We start from the raw sequence: 22,286 nt of genomic DNA, 5'->3' as shown, positions 1-22,286 counted from the left end.
GATTGTAAATGTACCTAAACAAACCAAATGTACCTAAACAAACCAATCAGACGTGCTTGTGTAACTTGATTATTCACTTGAGTTTTTTTTCCACAATGCAAGTTGAATAATTATTAATTGATGACAAATGGAAACTTCAGTAACTTTGAAAATAGTTTGACAACTTTAGATGGGGATAGGTTATATTCAGAAATATTCCTCCATTCCTTTTGTGTTTTAAAACACATTTTAAATGGCTAAGATTTTAGCAGTGAGGAGATTCTTGATTTAAAAAGTCATTTAAAAAACTCATTGGGCAAAAATTCTACAATTTTTAAAATCTAAATATCTAAGCGACACAGATGATGTGAATGGACGGTGTTGGTGACGATGCTCTCTTTTGTTTGGTGTTTTGTGTTCCACTCATTTTATTATGATCTATTTGCTTGTGCTTATTTTTCTTTTTTTCGTTATTTCTTCTTGATTAGGATGAGGATGAAGTGGATGAATCTTAAAAAAAAGTTTTTGCTTTTATATGATTTCATCTGCAAGGGTTTAAGGTAACGAGAAATTATGTCCTCCTGACCACCTAATTCAAACATTCAGGCTGAGCATGCAACATTATTGACGTGCCTGTTGACCTTGCTGCTTTTGGGCTTGAGCCATAACTGGCTTCAGTGGGTGGTGTATCTCTTTGACTCTAACATGGCCAGTGATCTGATTATATATTTTACGTATTGTGATTGACTAATCTTTGCAAGCGTCCTGCATTTGAAGAGTTCTATTTGTATTTGAAAGCTGTACTATAGATGAACTATTTACCATAAGTTGCATCTTATCACCAGGGCTAGTCTGCTGTAATAGAGTACCAGGAACTAATTGATGCACATGGCTGTTTGTCTAGTCTGTCTGTCTATCTATTTCTCTTCATATATGATCACTTTAATATTTGAAGGACCTCTTGTGTAAAGCATTAAATTGGCCCTGTGTTGTGTTTGTATTGCATATTATGCATGTTCTCTACTGACTGAATTGTGTGCATGAGTTTGAAAAATGTTCTGTACTTTTCTCAGTTTTATTTCCAAGGTTTCAGTGTAGTTGGCTCTAGGTATTTTTTTTTATTCACATAGGGGATCTGGGCTTCGCTTGCCCATCCCTAATTGCCCTCGAGCAGGTGGCAGTGAGCTGCCTTCTTGAACCGCTGCAGTCTGTATGGTGAAGGTACGAGGAAGGAACAGCGACATATTTCCAAGTCCGGCTGGTGTGTGACTTGGAGGGGAACTTGGAGGTGGTGGTGTTCCCATGCGCCAGCTGCCCTTGTCCTTCTAGGTGGAAGAGGTCGCGGGATTGGGAGGTGCTGCCGAAGAAGTACTGAATAACTAACCTTCGTTCTGCAGCCACCTTATCTGCCTAATGATTGTATTTTAATAACCTTTTGAGAAGCTATGATCATTGACTTGTGGCTCAAGAACTTTGCCTTTCGGGTATAATTATTGTATGTCACTTTTTAATCACAATAAGCAAAACTCTTCTGATTACCCTTTACTGTGAAAGGTTACCGTGTGTTTAAACTCTGCAATTCACACTTCCATTTAAAGTTTTCTTTGCGTGTAATGCAGCATCTCATGAAACGTTCTTTAACTTCCAGTGGGAATAATTTCTATATTAAATGGTACTTTTAAGACTGTAGAAATGTTGTGATCTGACACCAGTGAAGAACTTTGTTCTTGGATTGGAACATCCAGTTAGGGGATGTTGCCTCCTTTCTACCCCTCCTCCACCCACCAACTCTCAGACCCAAGCATTCTGTCACTCGGTTGGATACTTGGCTCTAATTAAATGAGAAATCTAAAAATTTCCACTACTGTCGCTCGCTGTGTAAAACAATCAAAGGAATTTGCTCACAAATTGAGAACTGCTGTGTGTTAGATTAGATTGGAATCCCAGTTTCACTGGGAGAATGTGCTTCAAATGCATTGTAGGCCTTGCTGCACATTAAGTTGGCTTCAGGGGAAACTGTATTGATTTCTGTGATTCAGTAGTGGTGTGCTGAATTAAACATTTTTTTTTCTCTGCTTCTCCTTTTTTTAGGAAGCAGAAGCCCTTGCAGAGTAACAGCAAGTGTAAGAACTTGACCCCGGAACATTGCACCACCTATGGTGACCTCAGTAAACATGTTGGCACTGCCCAAGAAGGTCTTCAATTCAAAAAGCATGGATTTCAACAGAGGAGTAGCCTTCAAACATCCACTTCTTATTGCAAATATTGAGCCGCAAGCAAACCTTTCCCTTCTGTTTGTAGATGATTAGTTGCTGTTATGATTGGAGTCAGTGGACATTGTAGAAGCAGAATTAGGTTTTTGGAAGCTGATCTAAGCAGTCCCAACTGTATGGCGTAGTTAGAACTCTGCTTTAATACCTGAAACTTTCCTCCTTGGAGCTGCCGGTTATAGCCTTAAATCAAAGCTTGCCTCCAGAAAAAGAACTGCCAATTTTTGCGTCTTCTCAATTATGCCGAATTGCCTCTTTTTTCCTCTTATTTTTTGCCAATGTTCCCTTCACTGAAAATCAGTTGCTGTGAATGTTGGAGAGAGAGTAATTACTGATAAATGATGCAATGAAGTTTTTTTTTTTTAAATCTCCTTGTCGCATGTTTTTTTCTCCATGATTGATTTTATTTTAATAGAGCATTTTGGTATTACATCCGTGTTAAGAATAGTTAGGTTAAACTGTACCCTTCTCTGGAAAGGTTTCATATTTTCTTAAGCGTTCAAGTATCCATCTCCAAATTTGGATCGTGTTCCAGTTCTGTCAATCAGATGTTGTGTCTGTCTTAAAGCAGACAACCAAGCTGTTCTCTATGTTCCATGGTGTTTTGTGTGTAGTACTCTGGTGAACCTCATGCAGCAGTGGTGAATGTCAGCCTACTTATTTGAGAGAAGGACTCCTTTCTGGAATACAGTTGCAATAGGGTAATGTCTTACCTGGTATTCTTGACAAAAGTTTTTTTTAAATCAGATTATATTAAAGGAAGGTATGTGTGTAAATTTGAATCCCCAGAATATATGGTTGCCTGTGCATTAGACTTGTTTGCCTCTCGTCCAGTCATGGACATGGCTAAAGGTGGCAGTGCCACTGTGGATAGTGTTTGAACTTGTGTGGGTTGGTTTTAACTTTCATTGGATGATAAACGTAGCATTGTGGATCGGTCGTTCGTTGTCCATTTGTTCTTTGCATTGGAGTCAATTAGAAAAGAAAATCAGGCAGATTGTGTAACGGGCGGCAGATCCGCAAGGCTGAGTTTACTACCCGGCAGTGAAAGTTAGAATGTGGCTCTTCGTGTGCCTTTTGTATCTGTTTAGCCTTCAACCATAAAGGATCTTGCACAACAGCACAAACTAGGAACTACCCCTGTTCAGTCTAAAGTGTAACACCTTGTACATCACTTTGATTTGCTCCATGATTCTGGGACAAATAGCTCTTCATCCCATTTTCAAAAGAATGATCCGTGGGCCTTCTAAAATGGACGGGAATGCAACCACCATTTATAAAAAATTTTAAAAAAATCAAATTAAAAGCGAGACACCAAAAAAGTGCTATGGCTGCATTCTTTAAACAACCAAAACTGAAAAAGAATTTGATTGCCTTTAGTGTTTTCAGGAATGTTTCAACATGTATAGGCTTTTTGGCCCTTGAACCTGCTCTACCATTTGCTGTGTATAGAAAGTGGTCCATATTACATTACTGCTATCGAAAATGGAACATAACTGAAAGATGCAATATTCTAATTCCGCTCCTTTTGGGAGGTATGGGGCTGGCAGACCTGTCACTTTGAACTGGTGGAATGGTGGAACAACCCGTACACAGTTAACGGTTCTACTGTGGAATGTGGCCATAATGCTCCTTAACTGCCCAAGTGTGAAAGCTGTAAGATAGTCAATTTTGCCCAGTTCCTTCAGTGCTATCACCAAAAAAATGTGAGCACTCAAAGCTTTATGAATTTGCTTGCCACCCAACAATTTGTGAATGACTTTTTTAAAAACTAGTGTAACAAAAATGACTGACGTCAGCATGTTTCGGTAACTTTGTCCCAGAATGACCTCAGTGAATTAGTGTGCTTGATGTGTGAGGTGGTGAGGTTATTTTAGCAGCCCAATGCTGCCTTGATACAGATGGTCCAAGTCAACATCTACTGAGAATGAAACCTGGGAACTCCTGGTTTATATTCTTTAATTTTGCACAAAGATGTGCTTTACCCACTGAGCCATCAGGGGAGCTGTAACCACTTTGGAAACTTTTTTATTTATGTATTTTCAATGATATTTTTCACATATATAAAGGTAAATAATATCATAGGACAAGGAGCTAACTGATCTAATAATGGTAATAATGAAGGAACAGGCATGTGAACCTTTTTTTGAGGCATTTCTGGGGAGGGAGTGTTGAAGTAATAGTGATAGTTTTAGCATGCTGCCTCCCCTAGTACAGACGCAATCCCTGGGATGGTAAAATCACCAGAATATATTATTCGCCCATAGTACAGTTTTCGGGATTCATGCCAGTAACACTGTGCTTTAAATTGATAATCTTAATTAGATATTGGTGAATTGTGTGGTTATTTATATAGAGGATTGTATGCAGACTTTTTATGAACAGGAACCAGTTTTGTAGCTACAGTATTTTGGAACAGGATTTCTATCCAGTTTTAAGGATTTTTAAAAAAAAATTTATGCTATTTTCACACATCAGATTGAAAATCATAGCTGACTCGTTCCTCCTTGCCCACAAGATCTAATACGTATATCTAGTTCTTAAAGCTCTATCATCATCTCCTGACTCCCCAAAGCCTTTCCACCATCTACAAGGCACAAGTCAGGAGTGTGATGGAAAACGCCACTTGCCTGGATGAGTACAGCTCCAACAACACTCAAGAAGCTCGACACCATTCAGGATAAAGCAGCCCGCTTGTTTGGCACTCCATCCACCACCTTCAACATTCACTCCCTCCACCACCGGCGCACTGTGGCTGCAGTGTGTACCATCTACAAGATGCACTGCAGCAACTCGCCAAAGCTCCTTCAACAGCACCTTCCAAACCCGCGACCTCTATCACTTAGAAGGACATGGGCAGCAGACGCATGGGAACATCACCACCTACAAGTTCCCCTCCAAGCCACACACCATCCTGACTTGGACCTGTATCGCCGTTCCTTCACTGTCGCTGGGCCAAAATCCTGGAACTCCCTAACAGCATTGTGGGTGTACCTACACCATATGGACTGCAGCGGTTCAAGAAGGCGGCTCACCACCATCTTCTCGAGGGCAATTAGGGATGGGCACTAAATGCAGGCCTAGCCAGCGACGCCCACATCCCATCAATGTTTGCTGTAGCAGGGCATTCCGTTAGTTAGACTTGCCCTTGCACATTTAGGTTTTTACATTTTTTTGCACCGCAAGTTGCTGAAAGTGTGAGCTGATCACGTCGCAGCAAAGGAAACTGGGCATCTGGGACCTACGTAAACAGGGCAAGCTACTGTGTATCTCAATCAGATTGAAGGACTGAAATAAACAGCACAAGGACTGAGAAGAAAGTGTAAGTTAGAGTGGGTGAATTCAATGCCAAATCAGGTACAGAAAGTGGGAATGAAAGATTGGATTAAGAGAGAGAGGAAAAAAAAGACAGGAAAAGTAAAATAAATATTTAAGCTTAAATTTTACATTTTTATAATCAACAGCATTAAAATCTGAAGGAATGAGACTCCACACTTGAAATAGTTCATTTTCAGTGCCAGAGTGGATGTTTACAGTAATTAACACTCACCACGTCGTTAAAAGGGTACTTGCACTGAAATGGACAATACTTAAGTGTTTCGTTCGTATCTACTGCGCAAATACAGCAACTTCACGCCATTCGATGGTGAGGCAGGCAGTGCGATGCCATTTTCGCGGAACTAACGACGGAGCGGCACAACTCTGACGGGCACTTTTGGATTTTTGAGTTTAGCTGTGCATCTGTCCCTCACCTGAAGTTGTTGTACCATTTGTGCATAAATAATGGAGAGCGCCATTAGCCTCACCGTTATTTTGACAGCAAATTAAGGTGCATTATTAACCCTGGTGGCTGCTTTTTTTCTCTCAACTGTCATGGTAATCCAGTTTCCCATTCTTCTTTCTTTGTGTATTATTGGCATACTGCTCCTGTCACAGACTTCGCCATTCCGGTTAAGGATAGTGCCACTGCTTACAGGCACCCTAGAGCCACAGCCTAACTGCTACTGTTACTGGGGAAATGTACAGAATTCCCTGCATATGGTTCTTAGACCACTTCTCAACCTTGCTGTCTTTTAGTGCTCCTCCAGCCCTGCAACCCTCCAAGAACTTGGCCTTGTGTGCATCCCCGCTTCCTTCACTCCACCGTTGGCAGCCATGCCTTCAGCTGTCTAAGCCTTCAGCTCTGGAAATCCCTCCCCAGATTTATTTGCCTCTGCATCTCTCCTCTTTTAAGACACTGCTTAAAACCTACCAGCTTCATTGACCAAGCATTTGGCCTCCTGTCCTAATGTCTCTTTTTTAGTTTGGTGTCAAATGTTTGTCTGATTTGGAATATTTTACTAGGTTAAAGTTGCTATAATAAATGCAAGTTGGTGTGCTTTTCTCCATTCCGAAGAACAGGATTTTCTGGGCTGTGGAGTTCTTTGTGACTTATCTTCATGTAATTGTGTGCATGCTTGTCTTTCCCCACTGCCTGGTCTGTGATCTCAAACCTCTGAATTGTAAAATGAACTGAGATCTGGACTTTAAATCTTATTGAGGGAGTCCAGTGCTGTCATCAGAAGATTGCTGCATTTGTCCATTAATTAAAAAAAAAACTATTAATTGCAGCAGTTTTAATTTTCTTAACTGGTTATCAGTTACAGTGAAAGACCAATTTTTCTGATTAAATTATATTGTCTTATCACAACTTACAAAAGATAAAACCGAAAAGGAGTCCAAGTGTGCAGCATTGCGTCCATCGAATCAGCTTTCTGCAGTATAATTTTGATTGATGTAGTCTGTTGAAATTTTACAGCCACTTTGCTGTTTCTGTCTCAATTTTAAGAAGCGATCAATCTCTTCATTCTCCACAGCATCGTAAAACAGCTGGTAATCCTACAACATTTTTTATTTAAAGATTGTTGTGACTTAAAGAACTAATTTTAGTTGATGCAAGCTATGATATTCCCCTAAATTATTCAGTCAAATAAAACCCAATTTTACTGCTTGTCAAAATTGAGTGATTTGCTGGGGTCGGGGAGGGAGAATGTGCTATCCAGTTGCGAGCACAATGGCACTGGCTGCCAGAAACTGGCTCGAGGTCCTTTTTTAGTTTGTCTATTCCAAAAAGCTCTGGACTCTTGGCAAAGCAGACAGGGATACGTGAAGATTTCCACAGCTGCTGGTGACTGTCACATGACCTGAGGTAGAACTCATCCTATTACTCCTGCCCACCAGTACTTCCACTCCAATTGATGCTCCATCAACAACCTGCCACAAACTGGCAGTGAAGTTTGTGCGAAAAGTCTTAACAAACATACCAGCAGGGTATGAAATACAAACTTGTGTTTCTCAGCTGGTAGAATAATGCCCAAATGTGTTGTTACTGGACTATTTTAAGCCATAATGTCTAATCTGTTGGAACACACCGGTTCTTACACTTCATAATATGAAAGATTAATAAAAACCCAACCTTGTCCTGGTTCCATCCCACAGTTTATAATATATAGTAGTCAACTGTATGCTCATGGCCTGTTCTCAGTGAAAGGCAATGTTTCCCAAAACCTGAGCATGATAACGTGGGCCTGATTTCACATTTGTCATAGCAAATGGCTACCTGGGCAAGGTACCAATGTGCAATGTGTTTGAATAATGGACATTCGCAGGCTATTCAAGCATCATGGATGGCGAAGCTAAGTTTAATCTGTCCCAAACTGACATCAAACGATGTACACTTTTGGATGTCATTGGACAGCACTTAGGGACTGGTTGATTTTTTTTTCTCCCTCAAGAGTGCTAAGGTCAATTGTAGTTGAGATCAGACCAGGAATTGAGATTGAAACCTTCCTAGTATATATGGGTCAGTTATAATCTAGGCAGTGCATTTAACCAATTGAGTGATTAAGGCAGAGCTAAATAATAATGAGCCTAATAGTTTTGACTTTAGGTCACCAGACCATTGTACAGGCAAGGCTGTTTTACAGAAAGGTGGGAACTGCAGATTGCACCATGTTGAAAGCAGATTTGCTAATTTAATACAGGGCTAATGTTGAAGCCCAACACACGTGCACAGAAATGAAAGGAATATTATCCAGTATAAGAACACAAGATAAGATTTTTTGGGGAAAACAGAAGTCCACTGTGCCCAAAAAAAACGTTTTGAATTATCTCAATCCTGCCATTAATGCTTCCTCAGTCCATAAATACATCTCGCTTCACAAATCCATTTACACAATTTCCTTCAATGTCTTTTCCTGATGGTTTAATCCACAACTCTATTACACTTTGTGTAAAAAAAAAAAAAAAAAGAAAGAAAAAATTTAAAGGGATAAAAATAAGTTTTACATAGCTTCCCTTACTACTGACTTCATTTTTAACTTGGGTATTTAACTCTTGACCATATTGAGCAATTTTCCTGGAATAGGCAGTCACTAGCTGGGGAGTGGGGGGGGCACTTTTCTGCACTAAATTGCATCTGCCATGTATGCCCATTTCTCCAGTCTTGCCTCCTGAAGTCTATTATCTTCCTCACTGTTTACTACATTTCTGAGTTTCATGTCATCTACAAACTTTGAAATTATGTTCTGTACACACAAGTCCAGGTCATTAATATATATCAAAAAGAGCAGTGTTCCTGACACTGACACTGACCTATGGGGGACACCACTGCACACTTCCCTGCAGTTTGAGAAACATCCATTCACCACTACTCTGCTTTCTGCCGCATAGCCAGTTTTATATCCATGCAGCCACTGCTCCTTTAATCCCATGAGCTTCAATTTTGCTAACATGCCTATTATCTGGCACTTTATCAACTGCATTTTGAAAGTCCACGTAAACAACATCACATGTTCCAAAAAGGGGAGGGATAAACCCAGCAATTACAGGCCAGCCAGCACGGAATTGTTAAAGACAAAGTGCACTACTTCATCAACCCCCTCCGCTAGTTCATCAAAGAATTCAAAGGCAAATTGTGTTTGACTAACTTAACAAATCTGTGCTTTCATTTAATAACCCATATTTTTTTCAAGTGCCAATTAATTTTGCCTCGGATTAATGTCTGTGTCCCCAATACTGACGTTGGGCTGACTGGCATGTAATTGCTGGGTTTATGCCTCCCCTTTTTGGAACAGGTGTGTAACATTTGCAATCCTCCAGTCCTCTGCCGCCATGGGAATATTGTAGCCAGAGCCTCTGCAATTTCTACCCTTCCCTCAGCAGCTTAGGATGCATCCCATCCGGACCAGGTGACACTTCTACTTTGAGCACAGCCAACCTTTTAAATATTTTTATCCTATCAATCTCTCTACCAGCACCTCTTGATGGATGGCAATTTGACTGGAGCATTTTAAGCTGAGATCTGATATTCTATCCAGTGTTAAATGTATGATTTTAATAAAAACTGTGTTCTAGAGTATTTTGTTGGTCGGAATGAAGAATTAAAGATCTCTTACCCCACAGTAACTGTCACCATTGAATATTTGTGGTGGAAGAGCATTGGGGTCGCCGGCTCGGCTTCTCATTTCTTCCAGGAGAGCTTCGCTGACTGAGATATCGATCTGCTTGTACTTTATTCTCTTTATTTCCAGTACCCTTTCCACTTCTGACTGTTGAGACCTGACCTAGGAGCAGAGAAGAATCAACAAATAACAGAACTAAAACAGAAAACCATCTCTAGCTCCTGCTATCCAGAGACAGCTCGTGTATAACGTCTCACACCAGCACTATTATAGTATTGAAGTTCTTTCAAGAAGAATCATAAGCTCTTAAAAGTTCCATTCAAGATACATGGGCTTGTGTTAGAGTAAAATTCCCTGGAGTACTAGTCCAGGGGTCACTGGTGTCACCAGTACAAAGTGCATTTAAGTTATTTTGCAAGTTTTCTGTAGTCTTAAAACAGGTTGTTTCCCCTGGCTGGAGTGTCTAGAACTAGGGGGCATAGTCTCAGGATAAGGGGTCGACCATTTAAGACTTGAGATGATCAGCCACGATCTTATTGAATGGTGGAACAGGCTCGAGGGGCTGTATGGCCTACTCCTGCTCTTCTTCTGTTATGTAATATTGCATTCAAATCTATTGGGGCTCAGCCTGACCAGAGCACTAAAGCTGGGATCTACCTTGTGTGAATGGCTCAGCACAACACTGGCATTTACCCACTGAGCCATTAGCGGAACATTTTTTTCTTTCCCATGAAAGCCAATTTAAAACGAGAATTCTACTGCGACTTTTAGCTCTTGTGCCTTGCAGCATTGACATGGGAGAGGCTGATGATACTCCATGGCTAGCCAGAAGCAGATGTGACTGACAGAATCTGGTAATGTTGTGGTTATGGTACTAGTAACCTTTTTAGCTGGTGAGTTCAAAACTCACCATAATTAAATTATGAAATTGAATTCAATGGGGGAAAAATTTGGTTGATATGCGCCTCCCATTGGCACCCTAAGAGAGCACTAACGGCGCAAAGCAACTTGGGCGCGGCACCGCCAATGCCTCCCGCAAAATTCAGCAGGAGATTAGCGGTGGCCGTAACTGTCAGCGTCCCACAGCGCTGTGCGCAGCGCCCCGGCCACAATTTTCAGTAACGCCCCCTGACTTACTGCCAGACGCTATGGCCGACAGGCTCGGGGGCCTACCTGCGGCCGGGGTGGTGCAAATGAAAGGGGAGGGGCCGGGCAGCCATTTTTGTTGCTGGCCGCCTGCCAACACCAGCCTGCTTTGCCCTCCCCGGCTTTCTGTGCAGCACTCCTGTGGGGTGCCGGCTGTGCTCCATGAGCCCGGCACTTCTCTTGAGTGCCGGGCTCCTTTGCTGGCACTCCGATCCCTGGTGACCCAGCTGGGCCCTGGGACGAGCTGCACAAGGCCCCTCCCCTTTAAGCAGAGCTTGCATCCCAGGTTGCTAAGGGAACTGGGGGAGGAGATAGCAGAAGGGCTTGCCATAATTTTCCGAATCTTCCCTAGATGCAGGGCAGGTGCCTGAGGATTGGAAAGTGGCAAATGTGACACATTGGCCCGTATTTTCCGATCGCAGGCCTCCTGCGGGAGAGTGGTTAACAAAGCATATGGGATCTTGGGCTTCATAAATAGAGGTGTTGAGTACAAAAGTAGAGAAGTTATGCTGCACCTTTATAAAGCGCTGGTTAGGCCACAACTGGAGTATTGCATCCAGTTCTGGTCACCACATTTTAAGAAGGATGTGAAGGCCCTTGAGACGGTGCAGAGGAGATTTACCAGAAGGGATGGGGGGATGTTAGCTACAAGGACAGGTTTGAAAAGCTGGATTTGTTTTGATTAGAGCAAAGGAGGTTGCGGGGTGATTTGATAGAGCTGTACAAGATTATGACGGGTTGGATAGGTTAGACGGGGAAAGGCTGTTCTCACCAGTTGATGGTACAAGGACTAGGGGACTGAAATAAAGAATAGATTTGCCTTTCTAATCTAAGCTTTATTAACTTAAAAATCCTGTAGCACATCTTCAACACCCAGTCCCAACTAAAGGCTGGAAAGAACTGAATTTAAGATAGCCACCACAAATCACATGACATCAACTACCAATGAGATTACAGCATATATCCCAAGGCAGGAAACAAACAACCAATCACAATACTTCTTACTAAACATAAAGAATAATCACCACATTCACCCCTCTTAAAATATACTCCAACCAAAATAACCGTTACAATTTATAATTAATTATTTACAACTAAAACTATGCACAGACAAAATAAAACTATTCAACATGACACAATACTAAGTGAGCAACAACAAATAGTAACATTGCACATAAGCATTAAGTATCTCTCAACTAAAACAATATAATATAATATTTCAACAATTTTAAAACATTATCAATTTAAAAGTCCATTTTCAATCGGTCGACCGGATATCTTGTTCGTGTCGACCTTCTCAACCTTGGTGAAATTCCTTGCCCTCCCACACCAGGAGACACAGAAGTATCTTCTGCAGGAAGGCTATCCATATTCTGATTTTTCAACGGTTTTCAGATTAGAAATCCCATCAGGAGGTAAACTGGGATGGTCATGAACATCCATCGAGGGCTGACTAATAGAAGTATAATTATCTGCAGTCGGATTGGAAATATTCGTAGTATCTGTAACAGCATCCACATTATCTGAATCATAACTATTGTTAATATCCTCAGAAGAGGGCTGGCCACCACAAGGAGCCAAGTCTTTAATTGAAACGGTACTTTCTTTCCCATCTTGAAATTGAATATGAGCATATTGGGAATTTGCCTCCAACAGCTCCACCTCCTCCACTAAAGGATCATATTTTGACAATCTAACATGGCGTCGAAGCAGCACAGGTCCCTGCCTAGTAAGCCATGAAGGTACCGAATATCCCGTAGTAGATCTCCGCGGATAGTTAAAGAGCCTTTCATGGGGGGTCACATTAGTAGCCGTTGAAAGCAATGATCTAATGGAATGCAGGGCATCAGGCAGTACCATTTCCCACTGTGTATTCTTAAGGTTCCGGGATGTCAAAGCCAACATAACTGCCTTCCAGATCACCCCATTGTATCGTTCGCACTGTCCATTACCCTGGGGATTATACAGGGTAGTTCTGCTAGTAGAAATTCCCCGACTCTGAAGGTACTCCTTCAACTGGGAAGACATAAAAGAACTTCCCTGATCCGAATGGATATACGCAGGCATCCCAAAGATGACAAAAAGTTGAGTCAGACATTTGATAACTAGCAGCTGATACATCTGCGCAAGGAAAAGCAAAAGGGAACCTTGAAAACTCACCCACAACAGTAAATATATATCGGTTTTGAGTAGTTGAAGGAAGAGGCCCCTTGAAATCGACGCTCAAACGTTCAAAAGGAGAAGTAGCCTTTATAAGATGAGCTCGTTGAGGCTTAAAGAAATTTGGTTTACACCGAGCACAGATAGAACATGATGAAGTCATCCGCTTGACGTCTTCAACTGAAAAGGGCAAATTCTTACTGCGTACGAAGTGTATCATCCTCGTAACCCCAGGATGGCATAAGGCATTGTGAAGATTAATAAGCGTATCTCCGTGAATCACAGAACAATAAGCCCTCGACAGCGCATCAGCAGCAACATTATCCTTCCCCGGATGATAAACTATATCAAAATGGTAACATGCTAACTCAATCCTCCACCTCATTATTTTATCATTCTTAATCTTTCCAAAATGTTTGACATCAAACATAAAGGACACAGACTTTTGATCAGTTACCAACGTAAAATGTCGCCCCGATAAATAATGTCTCCATTTACGCAGTGCTTCTACTATTGCATACGCCTCTTTCTCTATTGAAGAATGCCTTTTTTCACTATTGTTCAAGGTACGTGAGAAAAAGGCCACAGGTCTTCCATTTTGGTTCAGAGTAGCCCCAATTGCAAAATCAGAAGCGTCCGTCTCAATCACAAAAGGAACCTGCTCATCAATAGAATGCACAACTGCTCCAAGGATATCCTTTTTAAAATTATCAAAACACGTCCTGGCCTCCCATGATAGAGGATATGTCGTAACCCGAATAAGAGGCCGGATCTTCTGTGAAAAATTTGCAATCCAATTAGAATAGTAAGAAAACAGTCCAACAACTCGTTGCAAAGCCTTAGAATTAGTAGGACAAGGTAAATCAATCAATGGTTGCAGACGTTCTGGGTCTGGTTTAATCTTGTTTCCCGAGATAATGTACCCCAATAGATTTACCTCAGTGGTCGAAAAGGTACACTTCTCTTTATTGAAAGCTAAACCAACTTTTTCCGCAGCTTGAAGGAATCTTTCTAAATTAGAATCATGCTCCACCCTTGATTTGCCACACACCGTGATGTCATCTAAGTATGAAAAGGTGTCAGAGAGAGAGTTATCACTTATAAAAGCATCCATTGCCCGTTGAAAACAAGCAACACCATTAGTAACACCAAATGGTATTCGGCAAAACTGATACAGCTTTCCACCAGCCTCAAAGGCTGTATATGGTTGATCCTTCTTAACAATAGGAATCTGATGATAAGCACTCTTTAGGTCAATAGTGCTAAAAACCTTATACTGAGATACTTTATTGATAAGCTCATCAATCTTAGGCAAAGGGTACGCATCTAATTGAGTATACCTATTAATAGTTTGGGAATAGTCTATCACCATTCGTTTCTTATGTTTCTCGTTAGTCGTGACAACTACCTGTGCCCGCCAAGGCGAACAACTAGGTTCAATGATTCCTTCCAATAAGAGACGTTGAACTTCAGAATTAATAAATTCTCTATCCTGACTGCTATACCTTCTTGACTTGGTAGCAATTGGCTTACAATCCGGCATCAAATTGGAAAAAAGTGATAATGGAGAAATGGATAAAGAGGTTAATCCACAAATAGATAAAGGTGGCTTAGTCCCGCCAAATGAAAGACTGAGAGACTCGTGTAACTGAAGCACATCATGACCAATCAAAATATCCACACAGAGATTAGGCAAAACAGATAGGCGTATATCAGTATACGTATTACCTAGAAGAATCAATTTCACAAGGCAACAACCAGCTACTTGTGAAGTGAGAGTTGTCTGAGCCATACACACCTGATAGGAAACAGGCGAAATTTTCAAATGCTTCTCCTTTGCAAACTGAAGACTTATAAAACTCTCGGTACTGCCCGTATCTATAAGGGCCTTCACTTCCAACCCATTAACTTGGGCCATAACTATAGCTTTGTTTAGGCCATGAGCAAATGCAGCAGAAATTGATGCAATAAACACCCTATCTAAAGGCTGAATAGTCACAGAGGAGGTAACTGAACCTGATGATTTACACACACGTGCGTAATGACCTCTCTTGCCGCATTTACTACACACAACCTCCCGAGCAGGACACTCAGATGAGGGTGCCGGACGTTCCCACAAAAATAACACTTCTGAATCCTAGAGGCAACAGCCGCTGAAGTAGAAACTGTTTCAGAATCTAGTAAACCACTCCTATTAAGTCCACATAATTCCTTTTCATCCGGAACTGCCGAAACCACAGTCACAGGCCGATTAAAAAGAGCATAAGAATCCGAACTTCTCTGAGCCACATCCAATGTAGAAGCTTGCTCAAAAGCACTCTTAAGATCCAAAGTCTTATTTTCTAACAACCGCTGACAAATTGATCTAAACAGTAATCCATTAATAAAAGCATCCCGTACCGATTCTTCCTTATATTCTTCAGCCGTCATGGCCTTATAATTACAGTTAACACTAAGGCACCGAAGTGCTTGTAAATAAGTATCCAAAGATTCTCCCACCTGCTGCCTACAGGCAGATAGAAGGTGACGTGCAAATACCTCATTCTTTGGTTTAACAAAAATCTTTTCCAATGTAGAAATAGCCACTTCGTAAGTTTTACAGTCCAAAATATACTTATACACATCCGGAGCAATGTAGTTGATCAGCATATTCAGCTTATTTAGAGACTCTTGATCCAACACGCCCAAAAAGTTTTTAAATGTACAATACCAATGTTTCCATTTATCATCCACTCCTGCAGAATTAGGGTCAGCATTGAATCATTCTGGTTGAAGATATCGCTCCATTCTGACATAAAGTTAATAAATTGAAATAAAGAATAGATTTGCCTTTCTAATCTAGGCTTTATTAACTTAAAAATCCTGTAGCACATCTTCAACACCCAGTCCCAACTAAAGGCTGGAAAGAACTGAATTTAAGATGGCCACCACAAATCACATGACATCAACTACCAATGAGGTTACAGCATATATCCCAAGGCAGGAAACAAACAACCAATCACAATACTTCTTACTAAACATAAAGAATAATCACCACAGGGACACATCTAATGTTTTGGGCAAGAGATACAGGAGGGACGTGAAGAAAAACTTTTTTACGCAGCGAGTGGTGAGGACCTGGGATTCGCTGCCGACGGAAGTGGTGGAAGCGGAGACACTCAGTGTTTTCAGGGGAAGACTGGATAGGCACTTGAGGGAAATAAACTTGCAGGGCTACGGGGATAGAGCGGGGGAATGGGACTGACTGGATTGCTGTACAGAGAGCCGGCGCAGACTCGTGGGTCGATTGGCCTCCTTCTGTGCCATATGATTTCGCCCACCCGTGGGTAAATGGAACCTGTGGCAAGGAGCCATCAGATCGAGAAGTCCCTGGTTTGATCCCTGATCTGTGGGGTTAATCGATTTATGCACAATTTGTATTTATATAGCACCTTTAAACATAGTAAAACGTCCCAAGGTGCTTCACATGAGCAGTATAAAACAAAATTTGACACCGAGCCACATGAGATATTAGGGCAGGTGACCAAAAGCTGCATCAAAAAGGTAGGTTTTAAGGAGCGTCTTAAAGGAGAAAAGAGAGGCTGAGAGGTTTAGGGAGGGAATTGAAGACATTAAGGCCTTGGCAGCTGAAGCCATGGCCACCAAGGGTGGAGCGATTAAAATCGGGGATGCTCAAGAGGCCAGAATTAGGAGTGCATAGATCTCGGGGGGTGGGGCTGGAGGAGATTACAGAGATGGGGAGGGGCGAGGCCATGGAGGGATTTGAAAACAAGGATGAGAATGTTAAAATTGAGGCTGCAAACAGATAGTAGAATTGCCCAATAGCTTTCTTACCTCCTTGCATATAAATAGGGACTTGTATTATAGATTGTCACTGGCAGATGTCCTACCCACTTCTGGGAAAGATGAACTCTGTACCTCCTAATGGTGTCTGGGTTCCAATTTATCACAATTCCTGAGTGCAGGGTTTGGAAGCACAGAAACCAAATGTATCTTTCTACTGGTCCTCCAACAAAGTCCAGAGACATAGGTGCAGTAAAAAGGCCAGACTGGGTAGAGGTACTAGCTTCCCTTTTTTGAAGTTGGACTTTTGAAATAATCTGGTAGCTTTAAGTGGTGCCAGCCAGAAATTTTCCAGACTTATTGGGGGGAAAAATTGGGTCGCGCCCCCTTTAGGGCGCTAACTTTGCCCCCGTGCCCGAAATTCACTGGTAGCGCCCCAAGAGGGAGGTAGGGCGCTACTGGAAGCGCTCCACCTCCCTTTGGGGCGCTGCAAATGAATATCATAAGGCCTGCTTTTACCAGGATAAGAGTTGGGGGAAAAAATTTTTCATTCCATTCATATATTTGACAGGTCTTCCTGTCAAGTGTATGAAGGGAGATTCCCTTCTTTGATTGGCTCCCCATGGCCCACGTGGTCCCAGGGACACTGCGAGCTACATGCACTTCCGACATGTCTTCCTTTTTCCTCAACCGAGGATTCCCCTCTACCGTGGTTGACACAGCCCTTGACTGTGTCCGTTCTATTTCCCGCACTTCTGCTCTCGCCCCTGCCCCTCCCTCCCAGAACCACGATAGGGTTCCCCTTGTCCTCACCTTTCACCCCCACCAGCCTCCACATTCAACGGATCATCCTCCGCCATTTCCGCCACCTCCAACATGATCCCACCACCAAACACATCTTCCCCTCACCTCCCCTTTCAGCATTCCGAAGGGACCGCTCCCTCCGCGACACCCTGGTCCACTCCTCAATCACCCCCAACAGCCCTTCTCCTTCACCTGGCACCTTCCCGTGCAAGCGCAGGAGATGCAACACATGCCCTTTTACCTCCTCCCTTCCCACTGTCCAGGGCCCCAAACACCCCTTCCAGGTGAAACAGCGATTTACTTGTACTTCTTGCAATTTAATATACTGTATTCGCTGCTCACGATGTGGTCTCCTCTACATTGGGGAGACCAAACGCAGATTGGACGACCGCTTTGCAGAACGCCTCCGTTCAGTCCGTAAGGGTGACCCTGAGCTTCCGGTCGCCTGTCACTTTAATTCACCGCTTCACTCCCACTCTCTGATCTCTCTGTCCTCGGGCTATTGCATTGTTCCAATGAAGCTCAACGTAAGCTCGAGGAACAGCACCTCATCTTTCGATTGGGCACTTTGCAGCCTGCCGGACTCAACATTGAGTTCAACAATTTCAGATAATTATCCCTGCCCCCATTTTTCATGCAGTATGATTTTTGCCATTCCCATTTGCAACATTTTATCTTTCCTGCCTCTTACAAAAGTACAGGGTGTTCTTTCTATTCCTTCCTCCCCTCCTAACCCCCCCCCCCTCCCCCTGTCTCTGCACCTGCTTAATATCTGTTACATCTCCAGCTTTTTCCAGTTCTGATGAAGGGTCCCAGATCTGAAACGTTAACTCTGTTTCTCTCTCCACGGATGCTGCCTGGCCTGCTGAGTATTTCCAGCATTTTCTGTTGATACAAAGTACTCATTGAGTATTCTAGCCTTGCCCTGCACCTCTAAGCATATATCACCTTCTTTGTCTCTAATAAGCCCCACCCCATCTCTTACTGCCTGCTTACTGTTTACATGCTGGTAGAAGATTTTTGGGTTCCCTTTTATGTTAACCTCCATTCTACTCTCATATTCTCTCTTTGCCATTTGTATTTTCATCTTCACATCCCCTCTCAACTTATTGTATTTGGTCTGGTTCTCCCTTGAAGAATTCACCTGACATGCATCATCTTCTCTATCTCCCTCGTCATCCAAGGAGCCCTTGCTTTGGTTCCCTTACCCTTCCCTCTTGTTGGAATGTACCGAGCCTGTACTTGGAACATCTCCTCCTTAAAGATCACCCATTGTTCCATTACAGTTCTTCCTGTCATTCTTTGGTTCCATTTTACCCTGGCTAGATCCTTTCGCATCCCATTTGAAGTTATCCCTATTCCAGTTTAGAAGTTCCACTCTAGATTGTTCCTTGCTCCTCTCCATTGCTAATCTAAATCTTATGATACGATGATCACTCGTACCCAAGTGTTCTTCCACAGACACTTGGTCGACCTGGCCCACCTCATTCCCCAGCACCAGATCCAGCAATGCCTCCTTCCTAGTTGGGCTAAGAACATATTGGTCAAGGAAATTCTCGAACACATTTTTAGAAATTTCTCCCCCTCCTTTCCCTTTACCCTAGCATTATCCCAATCAATATTTGGGTAATTAAAGTCCCCCAATATCAGCACTCTATAGCTCTTGCATATCTCTGTGATTTCCCTGCAGATTTGCTCCTCTACCTCCCTCTCACTATTTGGAGGCCTATAGAATACCCCCAATAGCGTGATCATACCCTTTTTGCTCCTCGACTCTAACCAAATGGATTCTGTCCTTGTCCCCAAGAACATCCTCCCTTTCCAACACTATAATGTCTTCCTTAATCAGCACTGCCACCCCACCTCCCTTTTTTCCTTCCCTATCTTTTCTGAACACCTTGTATCCTTGAATATTAAGTGCCCAGTCCTCATCTTTTTAAGCCATGTTTTTAGTTATTGCCACATCATATTGCCACACAGCTAATTGTGCTTGTAGCTCACCAACCTTATTCACCACACATTGTGCTTTTACGTTCATGCATTCTAAACCCATTTTTAAATTTTTTATAGTCTTAGTCTGCTCCTATCTAATATGGTACTACTACCGCCTCTAGTACTATCTTCCTTAGTACTATCCAACACACTCACTCTTTTATGCATCTTATTCCTCTTTTCTACTCCTATATGCTGGTGCCCATTCCCCTGCCAAGCTAGTTTAAACTCTCCCCAACAGCACTAACAAACCTCCCCACGAGAATATTGGTCCCGGCTCTGTTGAGGTGTAACCCGTCTGGTTTGTACAGGTCCCAACTTCTCCAGAAACGGTCCCAATGCCTCAGGAATCTAAAGCCCTCCCTCCTGCACCATCTCTCCAGCCACGCATTCATCTGTTCTATCCTCCTATTCCTGTACTCACAAGCACGTGGCACTGGGAGTAATTCGAAGATTACTACCTTTTGAGGTTCTGCTTTTTAATCTGTCTACTGGGTCCCTAAACTCTGCCTGCAGGACCTCATCCCTCTTTCTGCCTGTGCTGTTGGTACCGATATGGACAACGACCTCTGGCTGTTCACCCTCCCCCCTCAGAGTGTCCTGCAGCCGCTCAGTGACATCCTTGACCCTGGCACCAGGGAGGCAACATACCATCCTGGAGTCACCTCTACAGCCACAGAAACGCCTGTCTGCTCTCCTCACTATTGAATCCCCTATCACTATTGCTCTTCCACTCTTTTTCCTCTTTACCCCCCCCCCCCCCTTCACTGTGCAGCTGAGCCACCCGTGGACTTGTTTGAAATGTTTCGGGGTGTCAGTTTGGTGGACTGAGAACAACCGGTCAGCAATGAGGTGTTATGTTAAAGGGCAGGTTTCCAGTGCCTTCGTTTGTTTTTAAACTCGAGGAGGTTCCACCAGATCTCCCCTATAGGGCTGGAGATTCTCTGGGCAATCCTTTCAGATGACTTTGTGTCCAAATATCCTGGAGTGTTAATTCACGCTTTTCTTCTCTCTCTCTCTCTTCATCCCTCACAACATTTTTATCAGATTAAAGACAGTCTCCAAAACTGGTCTGTCTTTAGTGAAATTGGGAAATCTTGATTTTATGCACACGTAAATATATATACACCGACCGAATAATGAATTATATATCATAATTAATTCTGACAGTTACCCGTAGAAAAATGATACCCGAGATATTTAGAATGAAGTTAGTTGTGTTAACAATGATTAAAAGGCATGTTGCTGTAATATTAAATTGTGGCAAGTTTGGGAATGAGTTGTGCCGCCCCCTGACGGCCGCCTGGGTTCAGGGCGCTGCGCTGCATTTACCTCTCTCGATGCTGATACACTGGAGACATACACTTGGACCCCAGACATGGCTCGTAACTCCTTAACTTAAGCAACTTACTTCACCGCTATTTATTAACCCACCGGCCCCTCCCCACCGACGGCAACAGGTTCTGTCCGTTACACAAATTGCGTAACTGTCAGACGTGCAAGAGATTCGATAGAATACAACTTTAAAAGCAGGCAGTGCTGCTCATGGGTAGGACTACTGAAAACTTTCTTTTTCGGAAACGGTGACTGATAGCGCAGATTATTTGAAATGAATAAAACTTTATAAACGAAGCACGTTTTGAAAGAAGCTTTTTTTTACATAAAAGTCGATGACTGTGTACTGGAGTAATTGACATTTGACAGGTCTGAGAGTTGGGTGTCATTTGTGAGGTTCTGCATGGGGTGTCTGGACGTTTCCTGGAGTGTAACCTGGGTATCAAAAGTCTTTTTATTAATAGAGGATTATTAGAGGACCTTCCACCCCCCCCCCCTCTCTCCACCCGTCCTTACCTCTGTGTCTTGGTGATGTTCCAGCTTCTTTGAGTCAGAAAGTTGTGCCTTCGACTTCCACTCTGGGTTGTGAGCACATTACTTTAGGATGGCATGTTAGTGCCTCACTGAGGGAGAGCTACATTGTTTGGGATAGAAACAGAAAATGCTGGAAATACTCAGCAGGTCAGGCAGCATCTGTGGAGAGAGAAACAGAGTTAACGTTTCAGGTCAATGACCTTTCGTCAGAACTGGAAGAAGTTAGAGATGTAACAGGTTTTAAGCAGGTGCAGGGGCAGGGAAAGGGGGGAGGGGAGGAAAGAACAAAAGGGAAGGTCTGTGCTAGGCTGGAAGGCAGAAGAGATTAAATGACAAAAGAAATGATTGTACAAAGCAAAAGGAGATGGTAATGGGACAAGTAAAGAAACAAATGATGAGTCTAGAAGAGGTGTAAATGGGAATGGCAGAATCATCAACAGCTGCCATGTGAAAAATATAGAGGCAGGGGTTATAGTCTGAAATTGTTGAACTCGATGTTGAGTCCAGAAGGCTCTAAAGTGCCTAATCAGATGAGATGCTGTTCCTCGAGCTTAAAATCTGTTACAACTCTAACTTTTTCCAGTTCTGATGAAAGGCCATCAACCTGAAACATTAACTCTGTTTCTCTCTCTCTCTCTCTCTCTCTCCACAGATGCTGCCTGACCTTCTGAGTATTTCCAGCATTTTCTGTTTCTATTTCAGATTTCCAGCATCTGCCGTATTTTGCTTTTGTGCATTGTTTGGGAGCTGTTCTTCTGGAGCTGTTCTTCTTTGGATGAGATATTAAGCTAAAGCCCGTTCTGCTTGTTAATGTGGATATAGAAGATCCCAAAAAACTGTC

General features: G+C 42.6%; 3 protein-coding genes across 13 annotated transcripts in view; 2 read left to right on the top strand and 1 right to left on the bottom strand.

The window, feature by feature from the left end:
* Window positions 1–7,239, top strand: part of sh3bgr (SH3 domain binding glutamate-rich protein) — a 51,991-nt gene extending 44,752 nt beyond the window's left edge. For 9 of the 11 annotated variants that reach the window (XM_086007156.1, XM_086007162.1, XM_086007160.1 and 6 more), the window contains 2 exons: window positions 468–539; window positions 2,071–7,239. In XM_086007156.1, the coding sequence (XP_085863282.1) occupies window positions 468–494 (27 nt within the window). In that variant the 3' untranslated portion in view covers window positions 495–539; window positions 2,071–7,239. The remainder of the gene's footprint in view (window positions 1–467; window positions 540–2,070) is intronic. The other 2 variants (XM_086007157.1, XM_086007154.1) reach the window with 1 other exon arrangement.
* pigp (phosphatidylinositol glycan anchor biosynthesis, class P) overlaps window positions 1–22,286 on the top strand; it is a 100,314-nt gene that overhangs the window by 44,706 nt on the left and 33,322 nt on the right. The window lies entirely within an intron of this gene.
* Window positions 6,996–21,040, bottom strand: LOC147107820 (SH3 domain-binding glutamic acid-rich-like protein 3). The gene is made up of 3 exons (XM_086006080.1): window positions 20,909–21,040; window positions 9,686–9,853; window positions 6,996–7,127 (listed from the first exon to the last, which is right to left on the bottom strand). Exons 1-3 carry the CDS (start codon window positions 20,954–20,956, stop codon window positions 6,996–6,998), a joined length of 348 nt encoding a protein of 115 aa, XP_085862206.1. The 5' UTR covers window positions 20,957–21,040.

Source organism: Somniosus microcephalus, chromosome 14, assembly GCF_052327205.1.
Source record: "Somniosus microcephalus isolate GS21.2 chromosome 14, FLI_Smic_1.0, whole genome shotgun sequence".
Classification (NCBI taxonomy): Eukaryota; Metazoa; Chordata; class Chondrichthyes; order Squaliformes; family Somniosidae; genus Somniosus; species Somniosus microcephalus.
This window is presented reverse-complemented; position numbering and strand designations above follow the sequence as displayed.

Bases quoted from the DNA above. Each gene is read 5' to 3' on its own strand.
- LOC147107820 (XM_086006080.1), bottom strand. From the start codon at position 20,956: ATGTCTGGGGTCCAAGTGTATGTCTCCAGTGTATCAGCATCGAGAGAG. The intron at 9,854-20,908 runs GTAAATGCAGCG...CTCTGCTCCTAG, and splicing joins GTGTATCAGCATCGAGAGAG to GTCAGGTCTCAACAGTCAGA. The intron at 7,128-9,685 runs GTAAGAGATCTT...AAAATGTTGTAG, and splicing joins ATGGTGACAGTTACTGTGGG to GATTACCAGCTGTTTTACGA.